The 27,529-nt window shown below is 40.5% G+C and overlaps 1 protein-coding gene across 4 annotated transcripts; it reads right to left on the bottom strand.

The window, feature by feature from the left end:
• Positions 1–840: 840 nt before the first annotated feature.
• Positions 841–26,961, bottom strand: PLEKHS1 (pleckstrin homology domain containing S1). Of its 4 annotated transcripts, none has more exons than XM_082222697.1 (15): positions 26,602–26,959; positions 20,788–20,833; positions 19,698–19,774; positions 19,464–19,570; positions 17,026–17,160; positions 14,292–14,346; positions 13,623–13,724; positions 12,748–12,852; positions 11,541–11,624; positions 10,635–10,735; positions 8,347–8,547; positions 7,546–7,647; positions 4,361–4,496; positions 1,908–1,987; positions 841–1,150 (listed from the first exon to the last, which is right to left on the bottom strand). In XM_082222697.1, exons 2-14 carry the CDS (start codon positions 20,813–20,815, stop codon positions 1,919–1,921), a joined length of 1,302 nt encoding a protein of 433 aa, XP_082078823.1. In that variant the 5' UTR covers positions 20,816–20,833; positions 26,602–26,959; the 3' UTR covers positions 841–1,150; positions 1,908–1,918. The 4 variants fall into 4 exon arrangements, with proteins under 4 accessions (XP_082078823.1, XP_082078821.1, XP_082078822.1 ...); XM_082222695.1 differs by lacking the exon at positions 26,602–26,959 and adding an exon at positions 26,297–26,562 and having other exon boundaries at positions 13,617–13,724; XM_082222696.1 differs by lacking the exon at positions 26,602–26,959 and adding an exon at positions 24,608–24,630 and having other exon boundaries at positions 13,617–13,724.
• Between the last annotated feature and the right edge of the window lie 568 nt (positions 26,962–27,529).

Raw genomic sequence — 27,529 nt, 5'->3', positions numbered from 1 at the left:
AAACTGACTAGAGTTTGTTTGAAACCATGTTAACTGGTTCATATGATGTGTGGAAAGTGTAATTAAATGGAAGCAAGTTCCTCTTCCTGGCCAGAATGGGGGAATCACACAACCAGAGATTTTGTTTGGGCTTACTTTAGCTTGTGCATGTAGTGTTAAAACCATGGTTTAGCATTGCACATGAATTAGCACAATATGTTTTTGGATATTAATAATCTTTACAAGAATATAAACCTCTGCTGAAGGAAAAGGTGAGGTTGATGTGCAAGCATGGATTTCTTAACTATGTGCATAACTAACTCAATAAATCAGAAAAGCATTTGGTCCATAAATTGGCAAAAAAATAATAAACAACAAAACATTTACCTTAAGACTGTATGACAAATAGATTAAGAAATAAAGATGCTAAGTCTAAAAGAAGACTGGACATTATACATAGGTTATATGGAAAAAATATTACAATATGAAAATAATCGTAACAGACTGATAAAAAACACTCAGCAGTAGATGTTACAACATGAGAGAATGTAAGGTAATGAAAATAACCTAATAGAATAAGAAAACACAGTTAAAATGATAGCAAATAGGAAACCATGGAAAGAGTGGAAGGGGAGTAACAGTTAAGATACATAAGAGTTAAATAAGATGGAGTAATAAGTTATGTTGTTATTATTCTTCACTTACAGTTATGAATATTATTATTCACTTACATATGTCTTACATTTATGCTATTCCTTTCTTATTATCTTATGTTGGACTGTAACATAGTATGTGGTTATGATATGATATGATATGATAGAAAAGAAATGAAAAAAGAAAGACAAATGTCTGATACCACAGTGGGATGGCAGCATCTTTGTTCTTGGAGCAGTGCAGAAACTCTGAAAGGGTTTTAAATACATGTATGGATATTCACAGCAGTGAAATACCATTTCTTCTGAATACCACTGCATTTCAAAATTTGCAGAGGAATAGTCCTGTCCCAGTCTGGTGCGGTTCACTGAGTGCTACATGAGGAGAGACCACCACCATGCTACTTTTTTATGAGACAAAGTTCTGGTGTCTTCACGGTGGGTTGTTTTTTTTTGGGGGGGACACTGTTTTCAAGTCTTCATTTGTATTTGACCTAAGATCTTGGCCAATGAAGATTCTGCAACAAGTAACAAATAAAAATATTTTTATTACATGTGGATCCTGCCTTTTCACTAAGAACCTCAAAGGAATTGATTTACAAAATGTCTGGAATGGATTTCAGAATCTGCTGATTCCAGAACCACTGTTCTGAGAATGGCTGCTTGACCTGGCTGCCAATGCATAGTTATCTGATATCCTGTTTTATAGGCTGTAGGCCCTTGTACATGTTGTATGCCCATCCCATGCTATTGTGCCCAGTTTGAGCTGGATTTTGGCATGTATCCCTACCCATCATTGACTATATTTATTTACCCACCATTCATATGTTTCATTTTGAATGTAATAACATTTCCAATAGATCATATAGCAATACTTTTTTTAATTGCCACCAGCTGGTGGTGGTTCAGTTGTTAAAGTACGAATGCAAAGCATTGATCTCCCATTGCAAAAAATCTCTGCACTATCATTATGAGGCAAATGTGGGCTGGGAACTGTAGATTTTCTTCATAGCGTATATTTCCAATTTAGGGGATGGGGGATCCTGTGTTTTCGCTCTAGTGCTGATAATAGGCATGATAGAAAAGTCCAAATCATGCTAGTTCTGAAATAAGTAACATCTAGTTCTAGAAGGAAATGGGATAACAAGCCAGTGAAATCAGAATACTTGGATTAAAACTCCAATCATCATGGAAAACTAAACCTGCTTACTACAATGTAACTGAGTTGTTGATGACTTTTGCATAGAAGAGTAGGTAGGTTCGTCACACACTTACATTTTTCTCCATTAGGAACATTTGCAGCCTTGAGCATGTAAAATTTTTGAATCTGGAAGCCGACATACAGTCAGTTTCACCTTTTGGGGGGGGGGGAAAGGAGAGATAAGCACTCACCACGTTACTATTTATAGTTTACAACCCTGCACCATTGTGTTAATATAATAGTGATTAGCAACTTTGTATATACAATTCATAAACTTATCTTTCCCCCATATACCTTTGCAGGTTTAAAATTATCTAATCTTGGGAGTGAATTGCAGTACCGCACAGCTTTGTGAAGTTGGGTGTCCACAGAATCCTGATGCGAGCCATGAGAAATCCAAGGTTTTACAATGAGTGGTTCTCCACAAATGGTTTTGACAGCCAGGCACAGAAAAGCGTGTAGAGCCTGCAACTGCCAGCACCAATACAATATGAAAGATCTCTGGGTAAAGTGATTTCAAGGCAGTGGCAAATAAGCTTTGAGGTAGTGTGGTATAGGGGCTAGGGAGGTGGACTAATTCCTGGGATATCAAATACACAGAAGTGTGTGTGTGTGTAATAGGCAAAATGGTTATCTAGGAGTTGGTGATTGGTTAAGAATTGCACAATCTAGCTACTTCATAATAATGCAATGTGTGCCAAACAGGGAGAGATTACACATTAACATTTACCACAGTATGAATTCACAGTGTTAAGCCTGTTAATACTGTTATTTACCACAGTATGCACAGTGTTAAGCCAATTGTTTTTGAACCAATATAGCCAACTAACCCATGATCACCTATGATCACCTAACATGAACCAGAGTAAATGATTACTAGTGATGCAGTATCTCTTTAATCCTTTTACATACAATGGAAATGGTCACAAGTCAATGGAAATGAGAAGACGGAAATTGCCTTAAAACCAACAGGAGTCTCAACAGGAGATGAATACAAATCTCCATTTTCCTTTTCAACACAAAACCAGTCTTCTTTGTCCCCAAGATCAGTGTGAAGAATTTTCACCCAGTGCTATTTTTTCATTAGCCCCACCTTCCCTAAATTCCCTGACCCTGTCTTCAGTTTTCCATCACTTCCACTTACCTTTCTGTTCTCCACTACACTTCTGCTTCTTCCATTGCTTTCTCCAGCTTTCCACATACTAGATAATTTCCCCTTTGTCTTCTCTGCCTCCTTGGCCCCTTATGGTTCAGTTGCTCACATTTCATTTTGCTTGTCTGCTCTGCCCTTCTTCATTGTGTACATTTTTCTTCCCAACAACAGATCAGCCCATGCTGTCCCTGGGCACTCTGCAAGACTCGTGCTCTAGTCCAAATTAAACTTCCCACACAGCTTGTATTTTTTTGCTGGCACTGTATTTAACCGACTGTCCCTCTAAGCAGGTAGCCCAGCTCATGAATACTCTACTATGAAACCTATTATTGTTGTTGGGTGTGTGTGTGTGCCTATTTTTATTAATGGCTTTTAATGAAACTTGATGTGATTAAGATGCTTGAGTTTTATTACACTTCAGGGGTGCCAACTTAAATAAAATATTGGGCGGGCCCAGGTAAGCCTCACCCCACATAATCGATCACATGATGCTGTGCATGCACACCATTTGAATGGCAATGCCTATCAACTTGGGGGTGGGGTCTTGGCCCCCTCAAATATTTTATGGGAGGAGCGAAGCCCCCACAGCCCCTAGGAGTTGGCTCCTATGTTACACTGTCTTCCATTATGTTTCAGAGCAAAATCATTAGAAACATATTCCTTGGATAAGGTCCATGCTCAGATTAAAGTGGGTTGCTGAGGGTAGGAAATCCACTACTACTTTTTACCCTGGTGTGAAATTACTGGCTGCACACAATAGACCAACATATGGGTAGCCACATGGGAGATTGTATGCAGCAGCAGCAGCAGCAATAATAATAATAGTAGCAGTAGTAGTAGTAGTAATAATAATAATAATAATAATAATAATAATAATAATAATAATAATAATGCTTTTGTCTGAACAAATGTGCCCGGATATGCCCCACAGCTAATTGCCACAAACTAATTCACTGCTTAGGGACGCGGGTGGCGCTGTGGGTAAAACCTCAGCGCCTAGGACTTGCCGATCGCATGGTCGGCGGTTCGAATCCCCGCGGCGGGGTGCGCTCCCGTCGTACGGTCCCAGCGCCTGCCAACCTAGCAGTTCGAAAGCACCTCCGGGTGCAAGTAGATAAGTAGGGACCGCTTACCAGCGGGAAGGTAAACGGCGTTCTGTGTGCTGCGCTAGCTCGCCAGATGCAGCTTGTCACGCTGGCCACGTGACCCGGAAGTGTCTGCGGACAGCGCTGGCTCCCGGCCTCTAGAGTGAGATGAGTGCACAACCCTAGAGTCTGGCAAGACTGGCCCGTACGGGCAGGGGTACCTTTACCTTTACCTAATTCACTGCTTGGTATCCTAATTAGTTAAATTAGTTACATTGCTGTCTCTTACCTCCTTTCTTGTGGATCTAGTTATGAACAAAGACATTTCATCTATGCTCTTTGCATGCAGGTCATTCACAGCCACTATATAATCCCCTTGATGAAATATGCATCCCAAGCGATGCAGGTCTTTCCACTGGGAGACACTGTAGTGAATTGGAGAAGAGGAAAGGGGGGGGAGCATTGACTGATTAGGATTCTTTTTCACTTTGGTGATGGCTTCTGGTCTGGAGAAGTATCTATGGAATATCTGGCAGTCTGGCATTCAAAAATACTGAAGAGTCGGGATGAAATTGATAGCTAAGCAGATAATCTAACCAAACAGTAGATATCAATTAAAGCTTCCAAGCAGGGAGGTTAAATGGAAATACACTATCAGAGCTTAGGGTGATCTATGGGTACTCATCTGCAGTCTATTATGGGGTCACAAATCTTGTAGAGGAAGCTTAGAAACCAGACATAATTCTTAATTGTGATCCTGTTATGAACCTGAAAGCTAACAGGTTTTGGTGAACAACTTGTTTTTTTTAAAAAAATAAATAAATGTAGTATGTCAGCCTAAAGATACTGGAACCAGTAACCAACGATCCATATGAATCAAGGTACAAAATGATTTTGACCCTGTGGTTTTGATTTCTATTCTACATTACTGTACTACATTTGAATTTATTCTTGGAGTGGGGAGAAAGTTCTCTAAATTGCTCTTTGGCAGTTAAGGCTGCTGAATGTTGGAAGATACATCTTTAAATTAAAATGAATAATATCAAGTATTCAAGCCTCCGGCTTTGTACACATATCAAGTCCAGCGTAAATTCCAGTAGACAATCTGGGGGTATTCTGTTTATCTCAGCCCAGAGATCTAACATAATTGGCCTATTAGGTTGGTTGAGCAATTTTATTACGGCATTCCAGTACACAGCCCTAGCCCTGGAAGTTTAAACTCATATAGAATTATGGATTCAAGGAGAATTCCCTGGATTATCCAGTCACATGCCAAAATGCACTATCTATTTAAACACACACACACATATTCACGCACACATGCATTATATGCACTAAGTAGGAGATTCTACCATCTCTGTAAGTAGCTTACTGCATTGCTGAATTGGTCTGATAGGCCATTTTAAGGTAGAATTCTTTTTCTGTCACTTCATTCCATTACTCTTTGCTTTATCCTTGGTAAATGTAGCCAGCAATTGTTCTCCACCTTCTTTCCAGCACTTATTAAATATTGGATTTTTTTTTAAAGGAGTCTTCTTTCTACTAATCTGAATATGCCCATCAGCTTTCCATGACAGGGGGACTTCCTCTCTGAAACTTATTGGGAAGAATTTCCTCCCATCACTGACAAGGCCTGAGAAAGTGACTTTCTTGTGCGCAGTGTGCAGCAGGCATGTGAAGTACATCAAAGGAGAGCAGAGAGAGTCAGACTTGCAACTGAGCACTAGAGAGTACACAAGGGAAGGCACAGCAGGAGATGAGCTCTAGGCACCTCTAATCTATGTCCATTTCACCCTCCCTTCCTTTCCTCAGTCACTGATACTGATATTCTAGGAAGCACACTAACTTCCTTACTGCCTCTGCAAAATATGTGAGATAATAGAAATTCTCTACTTTCTTAACCTCTTGGGAATGTTGTAGGATATCCATGAAAATAGGAGTGGAAATTGCCAATGTTCACTTATTTGTCCCATGTACAGAACAGAAGTCTTATCTGGTGAATATGATCAGTGTCCTTATAGTCTGCAAACAGTATGTAACTGATGACTTTTCTCCCCCCCCCCCACATTTGCATTGTGTTTTCTTTGCACTGAAATATATGGCTGCAAAAGCATAATACCACCAGACTGTTTGTCATATGGAATAAACTGTGGTAGAGAAAGTCTGACATCTTGTGGTCCACAAAGACTGTGGAGCAGTTTTATGTGCTTGTAAATTTATTTTTATTTCAACTCTCTCACCAACTTCAGTTGGAATGCCCAACTGAAGAATATACTGAGAAATGTGGGGATTAAAACTTCTGTTTTGTGTTACATAAAAACTAAGTTGGTGATTTGCAAATTAAAACCTAAACTGCCAAGCAGCAGTTTTCAGTGTTTTAACAAATTCATTTCTGGTCTCTGGCAGGAATGCAAAACTAGCATTCCCTAACCGACTTATATAGCCAGCTCTCCTGAACACTGCAAAATGACAGGTCACCACATGAAGTATGTATAAAAACAAGTTAATATAAGTATGTTGTTCACCTGCCAGTGACAGTGAACAGATGTTGCTTTTGAAAAAATTATATCCCACTGGTATTTCTTGGCAAACCTGAGGAGGGTAACAATCAAGAACAATAACAGCTAGATGTTAAATAACGTATTTAAAAATGCAAAATAAAGTTCACACCCAAAAATAGACTGATCAAAAGGTTAACTCAAAAGGTTAAATATAAAGATAGATTTTAGATAGATTACAAGGCAGGGCTCTGGCAATCTTCTTTGGGACAATCATTTCACACTTATATCATTTGTATTGAGAAAGACTAGCATGAGCTACAACAGCAAGAGATTTCACACAGAGCAGGCCAACAATAATAAAGAAGTGTGAATGAGTGCATGTGTGCATGTGTTCATCTCTGCACCTGTGCATATGGATACAAGTTGCAAGGGATCAATAGCAGCAGTGCTGTTGTTCTCAGGTCCTGCCCACAGGCATCTGTTTCGCAACTGTAAGAATAGGATGCTGGACTACTTGATGGGTCTTATGCCTGATCCAGCAGGGCTCTTCTTAGGCCTCATCCACACTTACCTTTGCTCCAGGTGTCTAGGCACAGGTCTAGACTTTCCAGGTTCAGGTGTTGTTGGTTTTTTTGTGTCCCAATGCTCTCCCTGGGGAAAACCTGCATTTTACCGCCAAGTGGGAGTAAACAGCAATAGGGTTTTCCAGATTGCTGTTTGCTCCGATTCAGCACTAAAACATGGGTTTTCCCAGGGAAAGCCCTGGGACAGGGGAAAACTCAGCCCTGTGCCTAGAAAGCCTGGAGCATGTGTGTGTGAGCCTTAATTGGGGTCAATTGATTAATATTAACTTGAGCTGTCTCTTATGGAATTGATCAGTAGTGATGCAGTGACATTGCTGGAACTCTCCAAAAATCCTGATTGCTTTTTAAGAGCTGAAGGTACAAACCAGCATGAAAATAAGAGGCCTTACCATATACGCCCAGCGGCTTTGACAAGTGTCAGGCAGTTGGTGAAATCACTCCGGGGAAGGAGAATATCCACCTCTTCCAATTTGCAGTCATCTCTGACTTTACTGAAAAGAGGAAAGGCGTGTTGTGAAATCCAAAATGTGTGGCTAATAAACCAGAAAGGTACCACTGCAAGTTGTTGCTATTAATGAGAGCCACTGCCAGTCACTGCTGAGCTAGAAACAGTCTAAATATGTTCCATGATAACCCACACAACCAGTCTTACAACATTCTACATCTGACTTCTTTCTCTTCTTATATAAAATAGTGAGCTTTTCAAAACACTTATATTCTGCCCTTTCAAAACTCAAGGTGATGTAAGTGTGCGTTAGAATACAGCTGTAAAGCAGTGTGTAAGAAAGGGCTCATTTCTTAACAGAAGCAAATTATTGTCGAAGCAAGAATCATAGTGATTCATTTCCCCTGCACCTTTGCAAACTACGTGGAACAATGGAACAAAGTCCAATGTACACTTGAATGAATTCAAAAGGCTCACATGGTGGGGAGATAAAGGTTAAGTATTCTTTTCTGGTTCACATAATGGAGCAAAGAACTAACATCAAAGCATTGACATTGACTATTGGACTGATCGTATCACTTGGAAATCGGGACAATGGAAAACCCATTGAAATAGAAATGCATTTTCTTTTGCTCTCAGGGAGTTTGTGAGAAATACAGACATAATTAGTAATATATTGAAAATGTAAATTATGCACATGTATCCAACCATCACTATCCACAGGAAACACTGAGAATATCCACACCTGAGAATAATGGACAACTGAACCACAGACAGAACTGATAGTTTTGGTGTTTTTTCTGGTTTCCAGGTCCTTGGTAGTGGTGTTGGTTTCAAAGGCTTGTCCTCTATCACCTGCAGATTCGTGCTATCTTCCTGGCCTTCGGGAAGGGTCGTCAATTCATTGTTTGTAGGTTCAATTTTTACCTCCGCTACCCCTGAAACTCTAATGAGTAAATTATGTTACTTTTAAAAGGAAATGCATCAACCATGTCTATAAAAACCACATCAATTTTTTAAAAAAGAAACTTTAGCCTGGGCAGCAGACTGAAGCTGCACAATCAGTGTATGAACGGAGGGGTGGAGGGAAGTGAAGCAGAATTGTAGTGCCAGATCAGCCCTGACAGACCTCCAGACTTGGGCCATTTTTTGTGCAGAAAACCAACACACATGCAAGTTGTACATGCCCAGCCTTTCGGTTGGATCCAGATGGGCAGAGAAACCCTAACCTGCCATTCTAGAGGGGGTTAGGATGTGGTGATGGTGTCCTGGCTCCACTGCAATCTGCCAACAGGGGGCCTCCACCACCACAGAGGTCCCCACTATAAATGGATGAACAGACCTACAGTTGGAAGTATCTCTGCCAGTTTTAGCTAATGGGAAGCCCCCATACGGAGAGTTTTGGTGTGTGGGGGTGACAAGAATGGTGTGGAGAAGGGTCCACCAAGTATCTGCTGGATCCTAAGCCACTCCAGCTACTGATGCTGGACTTGATTTGGGCTTCTCTGCTGCACCATCCTGAAGCCAGTGCAGGGATAAACTGCAGTTTCACAGCCGCCTCTCTTCCATGGCTAGCACAAGTGGGAGAGCTTTGGATGTTTCTCTGCCACTCTATTCAGCCCTACTGAAGTCCCAATGATTGAAACAGAACTTTGACATGAGACCTGTATTTTTTTTAAAAAAAACACACAACAAAAACCACACGGTAAAGATTGGACATGGGGAGTAACAGCTTTTACAAGTGCAGGCACTATGCATGTGATGCTACTAAGGTGTGGAGATCAGGACAGAGCCAGCAGGCATGAACCCAGTATTACCCCAACAGCATAGTGATGGTATGCAGTCTGCACGGAGTTCCTGTGAGTCTGTCTTGCTTGTGGGGAAGAGAAACCTGACCTCAGCCACTGCCCAGAAAGGCTTACAATCCACAGGAACGTCCAGCTTGTTCCACTTTCTGGGACATAGTTATTGTTTGAAGGTTTCTAATCTAGATGGAACAAGCGGACTCAGGTTACACTGGTCTACAGCCCTCAGCCAGGACAGGACTTGCCACGACAACCCCAAATCACTGAAATGGACTTTAAAACAGCTCTATAGCATGCTTTTGAGTCTACATGAGTTGGGTTTCTTAGAGGATCAGAGGAATGCTCCATGAAAAATGGTACAATGACTGTCTAGCAGTTTGGGTGCTAAACCAAACATGAAACTGAAAGCTAGACTGTAGTGTTACCTCCCCACAAAAATAACACCTGGAATAAAACCTTAACAATTATTTGAATCCTCACTGAATTTGAATGGCAACAGAATCCATACAATGAATTCAGGCTACTGGTTCAACTAAAAATAATAATCTGTGTGGTGGTTTACTCACTGGCAATGAGCCGTGAGTGTACCCAGCCAATGTCTTGGAGGATTTTAATATATTTTGTGTTTATCCAGCTTCTGTACTGTGGCCTTTTCCAGGGCTTTGAGGCACCAGAAGTCCTGGCAATCTTTGAGCAGCTACAGTAACATGCCAAAAGCTGATTCAGGGGGAATTATGTGATTGCTGTTGGCATGTACGTTACTGCCTTGCCAGGGCTGATGGGCTTGGAAATTGGCACAGACAGGTTAAGACAAAGTAGCTGCTTCTGAGAAGAGGAAGGAAGAAAGGAATCTATGCAAGATTACAAGAGTGATCAATTTGCACCAGCAGTTACTGGTAATAATACTATCTTTCTGGCTATGTTAATTTAACACCTAAAGGTAGACATCACTTTGTTGTTAGAAACAAACAGAGTGCCACAGTAGACTAAAATGTTCAACCCCCATGTGCATTAAAGATGAACCAATGATGGCCTAGCACAGAGATGGGGAACCTGTTCCCCTCCATGTGTTTCTGCACTACAACTCCAATCACTCCAGACCAATGGCATTGCTGGCTGGAGTTGATGGGATTGGAATCCTGGTCTAGCAAAAGCTTTGCAAAAGAAATCCATGAACAATTGCTTCAGATAAATTTAGGAGCAAAATGCACCATGCTTGAGTACTCACATGGATTCCATGGGCATGTATTCTTCGGGTTCACCAACCTTTTCCTTATCTGGGTTAGTAGTCTCTTCTGCGGTGCTGAATTTATCCTGCATTTCATTCAGCTATGAAAGTAAAAAGCATAAGCAAAGTACATTAACGTATCCAAAGGAAATAAAAACTCAACTCTGTGAAAAGCAGTGCTCTCAGTACTGTTATTGAACCGACGAATACATTTGGTCCAGTCTGTCTGGATAAAACTGATATGTCACTAAAGCAAAATAAGATAACTCTTACTGCTTCATGAAAGACTTGGTTTCAGCAAACTACAACCATTTAATTTCTGAATAAATTCTGAGTACTGGAACAACTGCAAATCTTAGAGGGGGAAGAGGGTTGATTTAGAGGCAGAAGACCCTAAACAGTCATGAAACATCTGGAAGCTTTGGGTAAGTCTCTACCACAGGTGAGAGCCACTGCTGTAAAGTGCAGTTTGCACACCAAAGTTCCCAGGTGTAGAATCACAGAATTCTGCAGTTGGCAGGGACCTAAGGGTCCTCTAGTTTAACCACCCTGAAATGTAAATTCCTGTAAACCAGGAAACCTAGACAGATGGACGGGGGTATACATCATCATCATATAATGATAATGATGATTAATATCCAGCTCTAGTAACAAATTGTTTCAGATGCAAGGGCTAGGAAAGACCTCTGAATAAGACCCTTGGAAGTTGCTGTTAGTCGGAATTTATAATACTGGGCTCTGTGGACTAATGTTCTGACTCAGTATGACGCAAGCTTTATACAGTGCTACGAGACTAAACTGGCATGGAACAAATCTGCACACAAGATAAAGGATTCCGCACATTAAAAAGAGATGTAAGCATTAATTCATTATTTAGAACAGAGCAAATAATGATATCTACGTTACCGTAGCTAGAATATTTCTTGGACATGCGTAGTATTCCTCCATTTCGGATTTTTCCTCTGACTCTTGATGATTTGTCAGGTGTCGCTGAAATAAAAGTACAGACATATTTACAGTGTCATTATTCTTTGCTCATCATGCTCTGAGAAAGGTCAAAATGGATAATATGCAAACACTTGCTCTTTTTGGCAAATGAAAGCAGCAATGAGTAAGACCTGCTGCCCCACAAGAAAATCAGAAGTGAAACACTTATGAGGAATGTAAAGATGTGCCATAACAACATGGAGAACAGCTGGTATGAATGTACTCAAACCCACTGACCTATGATAGATTTGTTTCTAAATTGTTTCATTTCTATTATAATTTAATTACTTTTAAACTACTATATTTTGTATGTTATTGGCTTTCTGTATTTTATCTGTGGTTGGGTTTTTTTACTTTGTGCAAGCCACCTTGAGTCCTGGCCTGGGAAAATAAATAAATATATATTTATATATATTTATATGGGCTATAAATATAATAATTATAATTATAATCATATTATCGTGCCCATGGACATAAGTTTCTAGGCACGTTTCTGCAATGGAAGCATTATGGGCAACTGTGTGGAAGCCAGGGATAAGGAGAGGCAAGTGGGTGTGAAAAGGAAGGATCAGAAAATGAAGAAATAATTAGTAGCAAATAATCACTAGCAGGGACGTGGGTGGCGCTGTGGTCTAAACCACAGAGCCTAGGGCTTGCCGATTGAAAGGTCGGCGGTTCAAATGCCCACAATGGGGTGAGCTCCCGTTGCTCGGTCCCAGCTCCTGCCCACCTAGCAGTTTGAAAGCACATCAAAGTGCAAGTAGATAAATAGGTACCGCTCTGGCAGGAAGGTAAACGGCGTTTCCGTGTGCTGCTCTCGTTCACCAGAAGCGGCTTAGTTATGCTGGCCACATGACCCGGAAGCTGTCTGCGGATGAAAGCTGGCTCCCTCGGCCTACAGAGCGAGATGAGCGCGCAACTCCAGGGTCATCCGTGACTGGACCTAATGGTCAAGGGTACCTTTACCTTTACCTTTAATCACTAGCAAACCCTTATTTTATTTTATTTTTGAAAATAACTGAGTAATGCTTCATGCAACTTTCTCCACTACACAATGCATGGAAGTGATGCAGTAGTTGCTTCGAATTATCCATACTGTTCTTCCAGTCCCACTTTCAACACTCACTAGCTGCCGTACTGTCAGTGGCTCATAAACAGGGGCTTCTTGGGAGGAATCTTGAGTAATAGGCTCTGAAGAGGGCCTCTTCTTGGAGATGGATGTTCCTATATCCTGCAGCGCAATGGATCAAAACAGAACAAAAGAAAGCATAGCTTTATTTCAGGGTGATTCATTAAAACTAGAAATTAGCCCTGTCCTTTCTGTTGATAGAACACATTTAAGCAAAATCAGGTACTTGAGTTGTGCTTCTACTTTAAAATTGTTAAGGGTGTGGAAAAGAAAAAGAATAGTATTTTTATTTTATTTTTAGCACTTGTTCAGACATGCTATTTATTGCACATTCATCCTGATTTTCTTTCACAAAACTTACCCAATAATTACGTAGGCTATAAAGGTAAAGGTAAAGGTAAAGTACCCCTGCCCGAACGGGCCAACTGCTAGGTGGGCAGGCGCTGGGACCGAGCAGCGGGAGCGCACCCCGCCGCGGGGATTCGAACCGCCGACCTTTCGATCGGCAAGCCCTAGGCGCTGAGGCTTTAGCCCACAGCGCCACCCGCGTCCCTACGTAGGCTATACCTAGTCTTTATTCTGATTTGTTTGTGCGGAAGTTATATGACAATGAGTACCTATCCTGGATTCATCCTGACTTATTTGAATGGTGTTTACACGTGTTCCCATTCATTCATCCCTCAATTTTCAATGCATTTTCCAATTACTGCCAAAAAAACTGTTCCTTTTTTAGATGGATTTGTGGCACCAGGGAACAGAGCACTTTAATTGCGCAAACCTAAGTTTTCTTGTATGCCCTTGAAATCCTTCCCATGAAATACTGACAGCCTGGAGGCACCCTTAAAATGAAAAAGACAGTATATAACAACCACCTCATATTCATTGTCAGGACACGGTTCCTTCTTGATGATGTCAGCAGCTACTTCATCAAGACAAGCTGGTGAAGATTTTGACCGACCTCTCATTTCTGGTTTCTGGGTCAAGAAATGAAGCAACAGAGTAATTTTACATAGTTAAAACCTTTACGAAACATTATGAAACCAAAGTGTAACTATTTTTTGAAATTGACTTTTACATGAATATTGCTATTTAGTTCTCCAGCCAAAGAAGGCTTACAAAAATGCATATACTAGAGGAAAGTGTGCAAGAAAAAATGAATATATTGGTGAAAATAACAAATGAATATGCATTGTACTAGGGGAAATTGGTTGAAAAAATGCAAATGTGTACATTTCTCAAAACTGCATATAAAATGTGCTTATTGGGAGAAATTTACACTAAAATGCTGGTAAATTTCCATGAGGATTTTTAAAAATGTGCCAATTGCTACAAAACATGGAGAACTGAATTTAAGACTGGAAAAATTAGAAACTTGAGAGAACTGAAACTGACAGACTCCAGTTGTAAGTTACAGTTTAGAAAAGAAAACTGAGCGCTAGTCGAACAAATGATGAAGACAGTTGTTATTATGATTATTATGATTATTTTAAAAATGTCAATCGCTGATGTTCGATAATTAAAACAGCATTGCAACCACTGACCTTTGTTTCTCTGCTGGTTGAAAACAAGAAGGTGGCCCAGTCCTCAACGTCCTTGCTAGAGAGTGAAATTACATTTCAAGGAGACAGATAAGGAAACAAAATATTAGGAATGAGATTGTATTCCTCTGAAAAATGTGTAAAGTTTTTTTTTTTTTTTACTTTTAAGAAGAACCAAATCCTTGAGCAGCATCTTCAAGGTGGTACCTCGGGTTAAGTACTTAATTCGTTCCGGAGGTCCGTTCTTAACCTGAAACTCTTCTTGACCTGAAGCATCACTTTAGCTAATGGGGCCTCCTGCTGTCGCCGCGCCACTAGAGCACGATTTCTGTTCTCATCCTGAAACAAAGTTCTTAACCTGGAGCACTATTTCTGGGTTAGCGGAGTCTGTAACCTGAAGCGTCTGTAACCTGAAGCGTATGTAACATGAGGTACCACTGTATTGCTGGGTGATATTCAAGTACTGTAAGTTTTACTCAGAGTTGAATACTACCCTGGGTATATCCAGAAAACATCTAAAGCAATCTTGGACTCCAGCAGTTGGCCAATATTCAGAAGTGGTGGGGGTTGTGGTTTGGCAAGATATGGAAGGCCAAAGTTAATCACCCATGATTTCAAGATTCTCACTGGTAATCCTTCACCATATAACCAGGGATGTCTTTATTCCATGGCTGTAGAAGATTTCAAATCTTAAAAGAATCTCAACTCTCATTCTCTATAGTCACCCAAATAGGACATACTTCTGATTAGGCATGGTTAGGACTGCAAACTAAGTAAATTAATTTATCAAATCTGCATAAATGTAGGAGTCAAAGCAATAGCACTGAAGCAAAACCCTAGTTTATTTTAAATATACACAGGTCCCGCTATCCAAACACTTGTTATATATAAAAAAATCACTTATCCAAAAATGAGGAATTAGTATGCAAATTATACACACCACAGATCCATAGAGCTGGACCTGAGTGTAGTACTGAAAACAAATAAGCAGCCTTAAAGAAGCCTTACTTTTTGTGTTTTGCTGGTCCACGGTAGCCGTTTCACCAGAAACCATGGTGGGAGGAAGCGAGGACGAAGGGGGAGAGATCAGACAAATAAGAGCATCTTTTTCTTTTCTTATTTGCCTTTGCAAGGTTTCAGAGGGCTTTCCCAGGTATTTTTGACATTTTGTCATATTCTGTGGTCGGGAACACATTTCCCCAAAGAGATCAGTGGAAATGGTCAACTTGTTATGCAAATGTTTGCTTATGAAACAAATTCCTGCAAGTGCATTCTGTTAGATAGTGGGACCTGCATGTAATGTACATCTGCAGCTTTATATGCACTACTTTGATAAAGAACAGTAAAAATAATAATCCATTATCTGCTTTATTTGGGCACCCTTTTAGCTGAACAAAAGCATTTTTAATCAGTGTTTTAACCCAGACATAAAGGCATATCCATGCACTGGCCTGAGCATACTATGTGAATGGGAGCAGGGTGACTGCACACATTGAAAAGGATTAGATCTTCTAACCAAGACAATTATGGTTTGCTTAGCAGCCTTGGCATTTCGCACTAAGGCTCCAGGCTTCCTACACTGTCAGGATGGTGTTGTTGACTTGGATTCCAAGCTCATACAGAAGGCACACTGGAAGGCAAGTGCAGAGATAGCCAGACCAGTCTCTTGCAGGGTGGCATTTCAATACACCCACTGGGGACCACACAGGTTCTGCCCCACCTTTTTTGTGAGGATGAGATTCACCTGTCAGATGGTGACTGTGATATCTATATAAAAAACAATGTTTCTATCAACCACCACCTTTTCCATTAGTTGTTGTTAATGTGGCTGTAGGCTGTAGAGGGAAATGAGGGGAAGATGGGGCTGTCAACCTGGGAAGGTAGCCCATCTGGGAGAAGGAAAACTCTGGCTCTAAACCTCTGCTGCCTTGCAGCTAAACTCATTCGTGGGAAGGCCTTCAGGAGTAAACCCTGAGGAAAATTCTGTACCCACTGCCTTGCAGGAGTGGTTAGAATCTTTCAAAGTAGCCTTTAAGGAAACTGGCACTCCATTCTAAGTTACCGAAAACAAACAAAGGATATTTGTTTTCTTTGAGGTCAGACTGGTTTTGTTTCAGTGCCAAAGTCTCTGCTGGGTATTGAATGTACAGAATAAGGGGAGGAGAGTATAAAGTAAAAAGATACCTAACAGGATTTGCATTATCTCTTTCCAAGCAGCACTGATTTCTCTCACAAGTTCTAGGTATGCTGACTCTGGGAAAATCCCTGCCGCATGTGTAATGCCAAAAGAGATTATTCTGTAGCTGATTCTTCTCAAATAAGGATTCCCTCATAATTTACCTTGTAGCACAGCTCTTCTTCTACTTCTAGAACAGTCTCTAAAGCAAGGGTTTTTCAGAAGGGAAACACACTATAATAAGTGGCTTAACTGGGCAAGAAAGGAATCACAGTAGGGAAACCATTCTTGATTTATTAAGCTATGGTGGCTCCTTAAATTTCCTTCACCTCCACTCATCTCGCTGTTCAAATGTATTTCACGAGCTTTGTAAACATTGTAAGGGGAATCCTTTTTTTGTGTAATATATATGATGGCTTGTGTGATAATTTTTTTGAGGATGTGCTGTGACCAATTTGAGGATCCTGGTGTTGTTAATGAATTAACATTTTTAATTCATTGCCTTCATACTAGCAGGTATGAAAGCTATACGTACATATCTGTAAAGAATGGTGAACATACCTGTCTGATCCAATAAGATAGAAAACCCTATTTTCTGTTCTGATGGTCATCACTTCTGCAGGCTTGCATTTAAACATCTTCTTCACAACTGTCATTTTCTCAGGGTCACCTATGCCAATCTCTATTTCTGAAGTCCTGTTAGGTAAATATATAAAGATGTACACAGTCTATGTGGCTCATCGTGTTAAAAGATGTCATAGGCAATGATCTAGCATTGTAAAACATGTTCTTGCGAGTGATGAGACTGTTTTTACTACATGTCATTTCTAAACAAGTGTTTTGGTCTTACATAATCCAGAATGGGAAAAGCAAGTGCGAAATAAGAACTTGTCTGTCCCAAATTCTTAGCCTAATCCATAGATACAAAAAACCTCGGAGACATGAAACATAACTAAACTTCAATATGTCTATATATTGTAGCACCACTATGAACCATGGTTGATTCTTGAGTTCTAATAGATGAAATAAACTGCAATCTTGTGCATGTCATAAAAAGCATGTAATGTGTAATATAATGTGGTATAGTGGTTGGAGTGTTGAACTAGGAGCTGAGAGACCCCGGTTCAAACACCTGCTCAGCCATGAAACTCACTGGGTGATCTTGGGCCAGTCACTATCTCTCAGCTCAACCTATTTCACAGGGTTGTTGTGGGGATTAAATGAGGAGGGAGAGAACTATATATTCCACCTTGCTTAAATTACGCCAAAAGGCAGCCTAATGCATTCTGGTACATTCCTTTTCCGAATATAGCACGCTCACAAAGCTTGGTTATTTTAACTAGTTATATAAAAGAGAATCACATGAGGTTTTAAATGGGTAGACAAATGTGATATAATGATACATATATTTAAAACCATATTAACCCTGTCTCCAGCAATGGCCCCTCTTGGACAGAGAAGACTTGGCCACTGTATTCCATGCTCTGGTAACTGCCAGACTGGATTATTGCCATATACCATTTATACTTTATATGGGGCTGTCTTTGAAGACACCTTAGAAACTTCAATTTGTCTAAAATGCTGCAGCCAGATTATTCATTCATTCATTCCTCAAAATGTATATCATGCTGAATTGTCAAAAACCACAAAGCAGAAATGAATCTGTTTAGATTAATTTCACAGAAAAGGAAAACAATTTTGGATAAGCAATAAAGCACAGATTATTTAACTGTAATAGATGAGTCGAAACCGCGGAGACATAGACGGAAGTCAACAAAATCATAGGGGACTCAAACCAGTATGAAGGACTTTGCGCAGAGAATATTCAAGTATTGGTTTGAACTTCCTAAAAAATGTTTGTTTAAGAAAAGTATTTTTGTTTTTTCGTTTTTTTCTAGTTTTTGTCGTTTTGCTTTGAGATTTTCTTTTTTTCTTTTACAATGTTGTTCTGTTTATCATAGATCTTTAAATACTTTTACCTTGTATTTTGTAACACCTATTTTTATCCTAGAATATGTCGTTGAAGATCAAATTATTCTTTTTATTCTTTCTTTGTGAATTTTGAAAATGTAGTAGTTTTTGTTTCAATTAAAACAAAAACAAACAAACAAACAAACAAACCTCAAAGCGGTTTACAAAAGATAAAACAAGGAAAATTAAGGAAACACACAAAACTTAAAACAATAAAGCAGATTAGAATTACCTCAGAGCATCGGGAGAAATGACTGGCTGAGGTTCCATTTTAGAACTCATAGAACCCTAAACAGCTGCACGGGTTCTCACACATTAAAAGCACATTACTGTGAAGGGGTTGCAGGTCCACATGGGTTAGCCACTGTCCTACCAATGCACCCCTCAGGCACCCCACCCAACCCCAGCTGCAGGGTCCCTATATGCATACCATCAGAGCTTCTTTGTGCAATAAGTAGTTCTGATCAGGATTCCCCCTAGCATGGAGGACCTCTGCATGCATACATCAGGAAGTGTGTGGGATCCCTTTTCAGAGCTGAATACATGGCTGGTGAGGGGGCAAGTCTTGCTCACTGCCTCGCAGTGCTTTTAACCTGTGAGGTGGTTCAATTTCATATGGTGCTCCACCATGCATTTGGGAAGAACCTGGAGCAGAACTTTTTTTGAGGGGGCCAGCAAGCAGCAATTCAGGCAGTCAGGGACTGTTAAAAGAAGCTTTGCATGGACAGGTGGAGTCCCCCAAACCCTGGGCAGCCCATGTGGAATAACGACTCAAGACAACATGCTATGGGATTAAAATTGGCCACAACTTTATTATGTTTCAGATGTGGGTAGACCTTGGCTCAGTCATTGGGCATTTATCCCTCCCAATCCCCCGCCGGGGATCTAGATATCCCACCTGGGGAAGGCAAAGCCAAGCCTGTGCTAATGGTGCCGCATAGGGTCCAGGGGGCTGAGCGTGACAACGCAAAGGGCTTCCCCCATTTAATGTGGGGAGTGGTCATTCTGAGACATGGCTAGATACTTACTCATTGATTTCAATGTAACCCTTTAAGTGGGCACCTTTAAGATACCTCAGGACATAATCGTTCTTGCCAGACTTGGAAAGGATAAAGTGTCTCCTTTTCCAGGAGTTCTGTTGGAAGAAAGGTAAAAGACAAGGAATTAGAAATACAGTAACACATTATAGCTACAATTATTATTGCTATTTGCTCATCCTTATTATAGCAGCAGCACCATGGCTATTATGATGTCAACAGTACCTGATTGGAGAAAAGATGAGGAGGTGGGGATTTGATGAAGAAACCATGCTTGCAGACATCTCCATAACTAGAATTTCCTGATAAAGAGATAACAGTAAGAAACATTCCATGTTACCTTCATAGGAAAAGAACCCCTGAAGAGTGGATTTCTGTATCCCTTAGCCACGGACCCACAGTCAAGGACGGAGAGAAATCCAATTCAAAATGACAAAAATCAATGATATTTGTGTTTGAAGTAAAATATGAAATTGTTTTTGACCAGTCCTACCATGATTGGTCCAGTTTGATTTATTTATTGAAGTGCTTATGTTTCTACCACTCACATAAAATATCAAGGCAGTGTATGGCAATTTAACAATTCCCAGCAGCTGGAGCAAAAATCCAATTCAGAAATTTGGTTGAAATCAGAATATAGACTGGAAGATCTACCTGAATATAAGCTGAATGTTTAAAGGGGAGGTGGTCCCTTTGTTCCTACAACTCATAGCACATCTACTACTGGACAGGCAGGCACAATCCAAGATAAAATGGTTAAAACTATGTCGGGGAGCAGGACGGTCTGTATGGATGCTGCTGCTGGAAAACCCAAATCAAGTACTTGAAAAATACCACCCAGTAGAAACGAAAGATTGTGGGTGGAGCATCATGGTGAATCAGAAGCAGGGCTTCTTGATCGCAGGCTAACTCAGCCAAGCCTCATCCCTAGGACTCATGCAGCAACAATCCTATGCATGTGCAGAATGCATTTTCTACAACACTGAGTGAAGGGAGTCCATCCCATATCTTTGGATCAGAGGACAGGGCTTTAAGTGCAAATGTGTCAGTTCCAATGTGGCTCAAGACCTGAATATCCCTGCCTAAATATGCAAACTCTGCCATGTTTTGGAACAGGGACACGGCTAAGCTGCCAGCCTAATAACAAGGCAATACATGGCAGGGCCATAAAATTGTATGCTAATTTTGGTTGGAGTCACATACTGATTGCATCCATTAAAAAAAGGAACAGCGCATGTTGAGAAAAACATGAAAATTGCCAAGGAAACGGGTATGGCCTGCTGTCTTGATAAACTCATGAGACTCCATCTCATACCTATGCACATTGTTCTTGGAGCATCCATTTTGATTGCTAATTCAACCTAGTAAACAAACAAATAAATAAATAGTGAGGGTTAAAGACCACTTTAACTCATGTTTAATATGTACTGCCCCAGTGCACCATCACTATAATCTAGGACTTTGTATAAACCACACCTTGCCTTTCCAGTAAGTACTTGCAGTTCCTGTTCAGATTAAATAAACAGAATATTATGAGGAACAGAAGTACTTAATTTTCTTTTTTGTTCTTCTGCTATGCAGTATATAAACAGAAACTGTAACCAAGCAGCAATTTATCAGATGTTAACAAATATTTGTTATTTGTCAGTACCCATTAGCTAGGTTCACAAAATATTAACATAGATGTAGATGGTGACTGTGTGCCAGAAAATAACTACAAAAAACCCTCTCAATTTATAATTCTCCCAAAACGATGCAATGAATATATAACATAAAGAACAGCAATATTTTATTCCTACAGTCCTTTCTTCCCACTTGCTCCATTGAATGTTTTGAACAATAAAATACAATTAACATTCCAAGAACTTACACAGCATAAAAAGGGCAACAAAAGACTGTAAATTAGATCAACAGTTGTTTTTGAAATGAATGGATGGGTGTACTGCTTACAATAATACCTTCTTCAGATCAAGGGAAGTAATAGTCCTGCTCTATTTTGTCTTTTCCAGACCCCACCTGGAGAACTGTGTCCGCTTCTGAGTATCACAGTTTCAGAATATTGACAAGCTGGAATGTATGCAGAGGAGAGCAACCAACATGATAAAAGGTCTAGAAACCTAGCTTTATGTGAAATGCTAGAGGGAGCTGGGGTTTTAACTTGAAGAAGAAAAGTCTGAGGAGCGATATGATAGCCATCTTCATGAAAGAAGGAGCGAGCTTGTTTCCTTCTGCTGCAGAGGGTAGGACTTGAACCAATGCATTCAAGTTACAAGAACGGAGATTCCGACCAAACATTAGGAAGAAGTTTCTGACAGTAAGAGATGTTCGACAGTGGAACAGATTACCTTGGAAGGGGATAGACTCTCCTTTATTGGAGGTTTTCAAACAGAGAATGGATGGCCACCTGTCATGGGTGCCTTGCAGGCGGTTGTGCCTTTGGGGTCCCTTGCAACTCTACAATTCTTTGATTCCCACCAATGAAACTTTGAAAATTTTAATTAAACAAATAAATACTTTCCAAAATGCTGGTAAAACCGATTCTGATTTAGAATGTTTTGGTTTGGTAGAAATGAAACAAGTGGGGGCTGAAGTATGAAGTAACATCAGAGGGATAAGAGGCATGAGAAAAGCAGCACTAAGTCACATATGAAATGGGGTGTGGGGGTGGTGTCTCTCTCCTCTTTTTTTTTATAATCATATTTATTAAAATTTCCAATAATAACAGAATAGGAAAATAAGAAAGATAAAGGAAAGAAAGAAAAAGAGAAACTAACTTAGACCCTTCTTTTCATAACCTTCTTTCTGGGACTTCCTCCTTCCCCTCCCGATTGTATTCCCCTTTATCTAAGTTGGTTCCACAAGTTCTCATCCCCAATTAAACCTAATATATTATACTCATAAACCAATTTAAATTTACACCATCTTAGCATCACTCCTCGTCTTATAATAGAACAAAATTTTCCCCAAGATCCGCTCTCATTTCTTCCACGAGTTCCCCCTTTCTAAAAAAAAAGAAAAAACAGAAACGTAAAATATCAAAGTTATAAAGAATATAAGATAGAAAGTATAGAGAAACTCAAAAAGTTGGTTACAAAGCCTTTGGATTCTAAGGTTCCCCCTCCCTTCCCCGGTTTTGATTCCCCATGTCCATTTGTCTGTATGTTGTCGGCCTGGAGATCTTAAGTCCACAGCCAAATTTATCTCAGTCCATCATGCTGTTTTCTTCAGATTTAATTGTCTTAATGATGTTTAACGTCGAAAATCCAATCTAATAGAGGCCTTTAATTTTCTTTAATCTTTTGTTGCTCCTCCCATTATTCTTTCCGTGTCGTATTCAGTCATCTACTCTTTTATTTCTTGGTTTCTCAGGTTTCTGTCTTGTTCAGCTGTCAAAACATTCTTGTTCCAAAATTTAACGTCTCTACAGAGGTTTGTTATTCAGGGACACAGACTTACGTCCAGTTCCTTTCTTGCTTCAATAGAAGATTCTATTGTGTTATAGTCACCTCTGTAGACAAAATAATATTTCAGTTCTGCAGCTTTCCCAGGAGATAAGACCTTTACACATCCCAGAGTAGTTTTCCACATACGACACTTGTAATGTCCCGAATCCCCTCTAGAGGGATTACAATAACTTTGTATCCTCTAATCCAAAAGTCAATTTGTTGTTTCTTTTTCCCGACAGTTTATATCCATATTTATATCAAATTGTAACAAAATTAACCAGCAAAGAACTTGTAGCAAAGTCCTCTTTATAATTTCCAGTTTTGACAGCTCCTTTGACAGCTGTCAAAATCTCCATCTCTCTTCGCCAGGCTGTCCGAATCGCCCCGGTTCCCAGGGGGGGGGTTGCTTTTTCCTCACCCTCGACTCCTCTCCTCCAGCACAGTTCTTATAATTCACATCGTGGAGTTGGTAATTTTTATCATCAATAAGCTTCTGAATAGATCTTGGTTTCTCAGTCCTTGTTTTAGCATGTTTACAATCAGGGAGGGGACTGACTTCCTTTTTTGGATCCCCTCCCGCTCGTGCCAAATCCGGAAAAAAATTTCTTTTTTCCTCCTTTTAAACCCGGTTGCCCAATTACTCACGGGTTGTTGATCAATTGTCCGAATTTCCTTTGGAAGAAGCCAGCGCTCTCCGCCGAATGGCATGCGGCTGCGCCCGGCAGGGGAAGCGGAGGACTCAAAGCACCACGCTACTCCCCGGCGCCCGATCCGTAGCCTTTAAAAAGGCTCTTTCACAAGCCGGGAGAGCGATAACGGTTGCAGCCGAGTCACCATGTCCACGGGATCCGTTCCCGTGGTTTCTAAGGGTCCCCGCGTCGCCGGCGCGGTAGGACCCAGCCCCTGCCGAGCAGACTCCCTCCGGAGCTCGGAGGGAGTCCGCCATTCGGCGATGGCGCCAACCCGGAAGTCCGGTGTCTCTCTCCTCTTTAAGCCTACACGTGTTCACCTCAAATGCCTGAAGAGATCCATTTATTTCATGCAACTACTGTACTCACCATTTGCTCCTAAAAGTGGAGAAAGGTTTTATTAGCAGTAACCACAACACAAAAGTGTATAAGAAAGGGACTCTGAACTTTCTATGTTCCCCTCACCAGAGTTCATTGGTTCAGCCATTTACTTGGGAAGCAGCTTAGAATTGGGGCTAAGAAAAGAATGTCAAGAGCAACCAGTGTAGGGCAGATACAATGACCGCTCCCCACATTAAATGGGGGGTGCCCTTTGTGTGGTCATACACAGCCCCCTGGACCCTATGCGGCACCATTAGCACAGGATTGGCTTCGCCTTCCCCAGGTGGGATACCTGGAGGTCTCTGCCTACCTCAACCAGTTGCCCAATCCTGCCTGGGGAGGCGTTGGCAAGGTGATCAGGCCAGGTAGGGGGAGGGACTACCCTGCCCACACAACAGGGGGAGGATCTTACCTGGGAATCGTCAGTTGGCTCCTGATGCTAGCCCCATTGGAAGATGAACTTGCACTATAGAAACGCTACAGAAATTCTTATATTGTGGATGGAATAGGTTACACACATTGCATCCAACTACTTTGTGAGACTATACATGCACAGCTGAACTAACACAAGCCTGTAAATTAATTGATTTAAAATGCAACCCTGAAATTGCAACCATACCCAAACAAGATGTGTTGTTCATTCATATCCAGATGAGTACAAATCAACCTACCTGAAAGGAAAGTGAGATATTGCAAGAAATATACGCAATATGCAATTATTGATCAATTTTGTTTTGTTGGTGCAAGGACAAATAAATAGGTATAGAGAAAGGAGAATTCCCTGGATGCCAAGATCCAGGTTTGGGCAAGTACTATTTGGTGAGAGAACCTCAGCAGAGATTTAAAATCACAAAATATGCAGCCACGTAAATAGATGAAATGAAGACTATTAGGCCTTTAAAATATGCCCCAGTGACGCATACACTTACACACTTTGGCCTTTCTTTAGCCCAAAGGCTGGATCAAGAATTGTCCACATTCTGTGGGGGGAGGGGGGGTTGCCAGCAGGGAATTAGGTGACAGCTTAAAATTGGCTGTCTGTCTGCACCTATCAACCCAAACTTCCACCACTAGTACACACACACACACACACACACACACACACACACACACAACTTACACTTAACAAAGATACCCCCTTTCTTTCCCTCACACCCTATCCACATGCATACACACCCCATCCACACATTCATTCTCTGTGAACTGCCCATGTGGAAAAATGAGAGTGGAGGCAGCCATGAGGGCATTGCAGTGTGTGCTCCTATGCCAATACAACCCCCAAGTCTATGATTCAATTCCCTCTTCCCCAAGCTGCTCTTTGCCTCCTAGGATAAATATACCAATAGCTTTTTTTTAGAAGAAGAAAACACTATAGCTGAGCAATAAGCTTAAACCTGGCGTTCCACTGCTCTGTCTTCTTTTCCCTATCTCCTCTTCTGCCCAGTTTGACACAAACAATTCTGAAAACAGCAAATCCATTCTGGGGCAATTTTATCTGAGGACTGATCATTAGCCTTAGTCAAGTTATTTCACTTTTTGGAAAGCAAGTTTGAGGGCGATCTTACTTCCATGCAAACTCACACTCTGCCTCTCACTTCCTGCTGTATTCGGAACAAACTTGAGTTGATTCAGGTGTTCTCTAAAGAACTCAGTCTCAGGAATACTTCCCCTAAGATTCAATCAATATGCATTCAATTTTACTTGCCATCAAGCTGAATGACTCAAAAGATTGGTAATATATTGCTCTTTTTGTTAATATCCCATTTCTACTATTGACTAATCACATTACCTCAGTTAATGTCCTATTCTCCTATTGACCTATGTTTGCTGATATTTACTTATATTATCCCTCAGTTGTATTCCAGTCAAATTAATCTAATGGGTAGCGTTTGGTGATTTCATTTTATTTTTTAAAGATCCCCCTCTTTTAGTGTGATGAGCCCTTGCAATTCTGCATTCGTAGAGAAGGCACAGAACAAATGATGGCTAATGATACAAACCTATGTACACTAAGCTCAGTGAACTTAGTAGGATTTATTTCTGAATAGTCTTGCAAAAGATTGCACTACCTGTTGTTTGTGACATCAATGACTTACCAGAATTAAAAGATCTCCAAACAAGTATTTTTTAAAGCTAAAGACAGTATAAGATTTTTCTATGTTACTTCTATGTACACTTGGTCTTGGTAAAGTTGTCAGAATTAAGAATAAACCAGTGCTACATACCACAATTAAAAATATATTAAGATCAAGGCAAGGCAATATAAATGTGAAGGAATGCCATGATATACAGAGACTTATTAACATACAGCAGAGAATGGTCACTGCAAAATGTCAATATATGATTAGAAGAGAGGGGTGGCCACTCTTTAAATCACAGCACATTTTCACCCAGAAACTAGATTTAGGGGAAGAAAGAGCTTTTACATTGCACAACTCTTAGCCAAGGAGGCTTTGTTTTCAGAATTTAAAATAGTACAGTTTAGCCTTTTTAGAACAAAATCAAAACAAGCCACTTAAGAAAAGTGTATGTGTGAAACAGGAGGAGGTTGAAATTAGATGATACTGCTAACTTTTACTCTAAATGAACATGAACATTTGTAGGGGTACTTACAGGCACTGGGTGTTTGCCAAACTGAAGATCCACAATGTCAAACCACGACAAGTTATATTTTCCGAGCGGTCCGTTGCTCTTAGTTTAATGCTGAGCAAATAGCAACTACCTCCTTATACCAGTGCACAAAACATAGGCTGTACTATGAGTCATAAGGAAATACCCAAGCTTTTTCCTCTGGGCAAATGTACAACCTCCTGTCAAGCTGAAAGATGTTTCAAATGGGGGAAAACCAGAAGTGGGTAGCATGCTAATGTGCTACACCTGAGAAACAGACATAGCAATAAGCTTACATTTAACTCAGTCGCAAAACACATCCTGGAAAGAGAATGGTTTTGGTTCTTTCTCCTTACAAACAGCATGCTCCCCCCAAAAAAATATTGCTTATATATATTCCGGTCCCCTATTTCCTTAGAGAAATAGGGGAAAATACTGTAGTAAAAGAATTGTGCTTTATTTTGAACGATCATAGCAACAAAAGGAATCAATGTGATATATATTCCCTGCCAAGCAGCATATTTAAAGATCAACACAGAGCCTGCAAACCTAGCCCCCCTTACCTGAAAATAATACATATTAAATTCAATATGACTGAGTAGAAATGGTTTGGATAGCACTGTAATTTTTGAGACTTTCATGCAAGCAACAAAAAGTCACAGCTTGCTTTAACCTGGGCATTCCAAAGGGATCAAGATTTAGGGATTTCCAACCAGTTGTTTTTTTGGGAATGACCATCAGAATCTTAAATGTATGCTAATCGTCTCCCATAAACCAATGCTGAAAGAGAAGAGGAAGTTATTTGACCTGCTCTGCAAACGTTCACTGGATAATCCAGTGAGGGTTTCTCGACACTGCTTTCCTCTGGAAAAAACTGCTCTTCAGTGCTCCATCAGAGCAAATGGCAATTGGGGTTTTCCCTTGAGAAGGA

The sequence above is a fragment of the Podarcis vaucheri genome (assembly GCF_965113315.1).
Source record: "Podarcis vaucheri genome assembly, chromosome: 5".
In the NCBI taxonomy this organism is placed as follows: domain Eukaryota; kingdom Metazoa; phylum Chordata; class Lepidosauria; order Squamata; family Lacertidae; genus Podarcis; species Podarcis vaucheri.
The sequence above is the reverse complement of the archived record's forward strand: the minus strand, read 5'-3'. Positions and strand labels throughout refer to the sequence as shown.

Excerpts from the sequence above, each read along its gene's own strand:
- PLEKHS1 (XM_082222695.1), bottom strand. The coding sequence starts at position 20,815 with ATGGATGCTCCAAGAACAATGTGCATAG. Across the intron at positions 19,775-20,787 it reads TCCAAGAACAATGTGCATAG|GAAATTCTAGTTATGGAGAT; the intron begins GTATGAGATGGA and ends TCTCTTTATCAG. Across the intron at positions 10,736-11,540 it reads CAAGAAATATTCTAGCTACG|CTGAATGAAATGCAGGATAA; the intron begins GTAACGTAGATA and ends TTACTTTCATAG.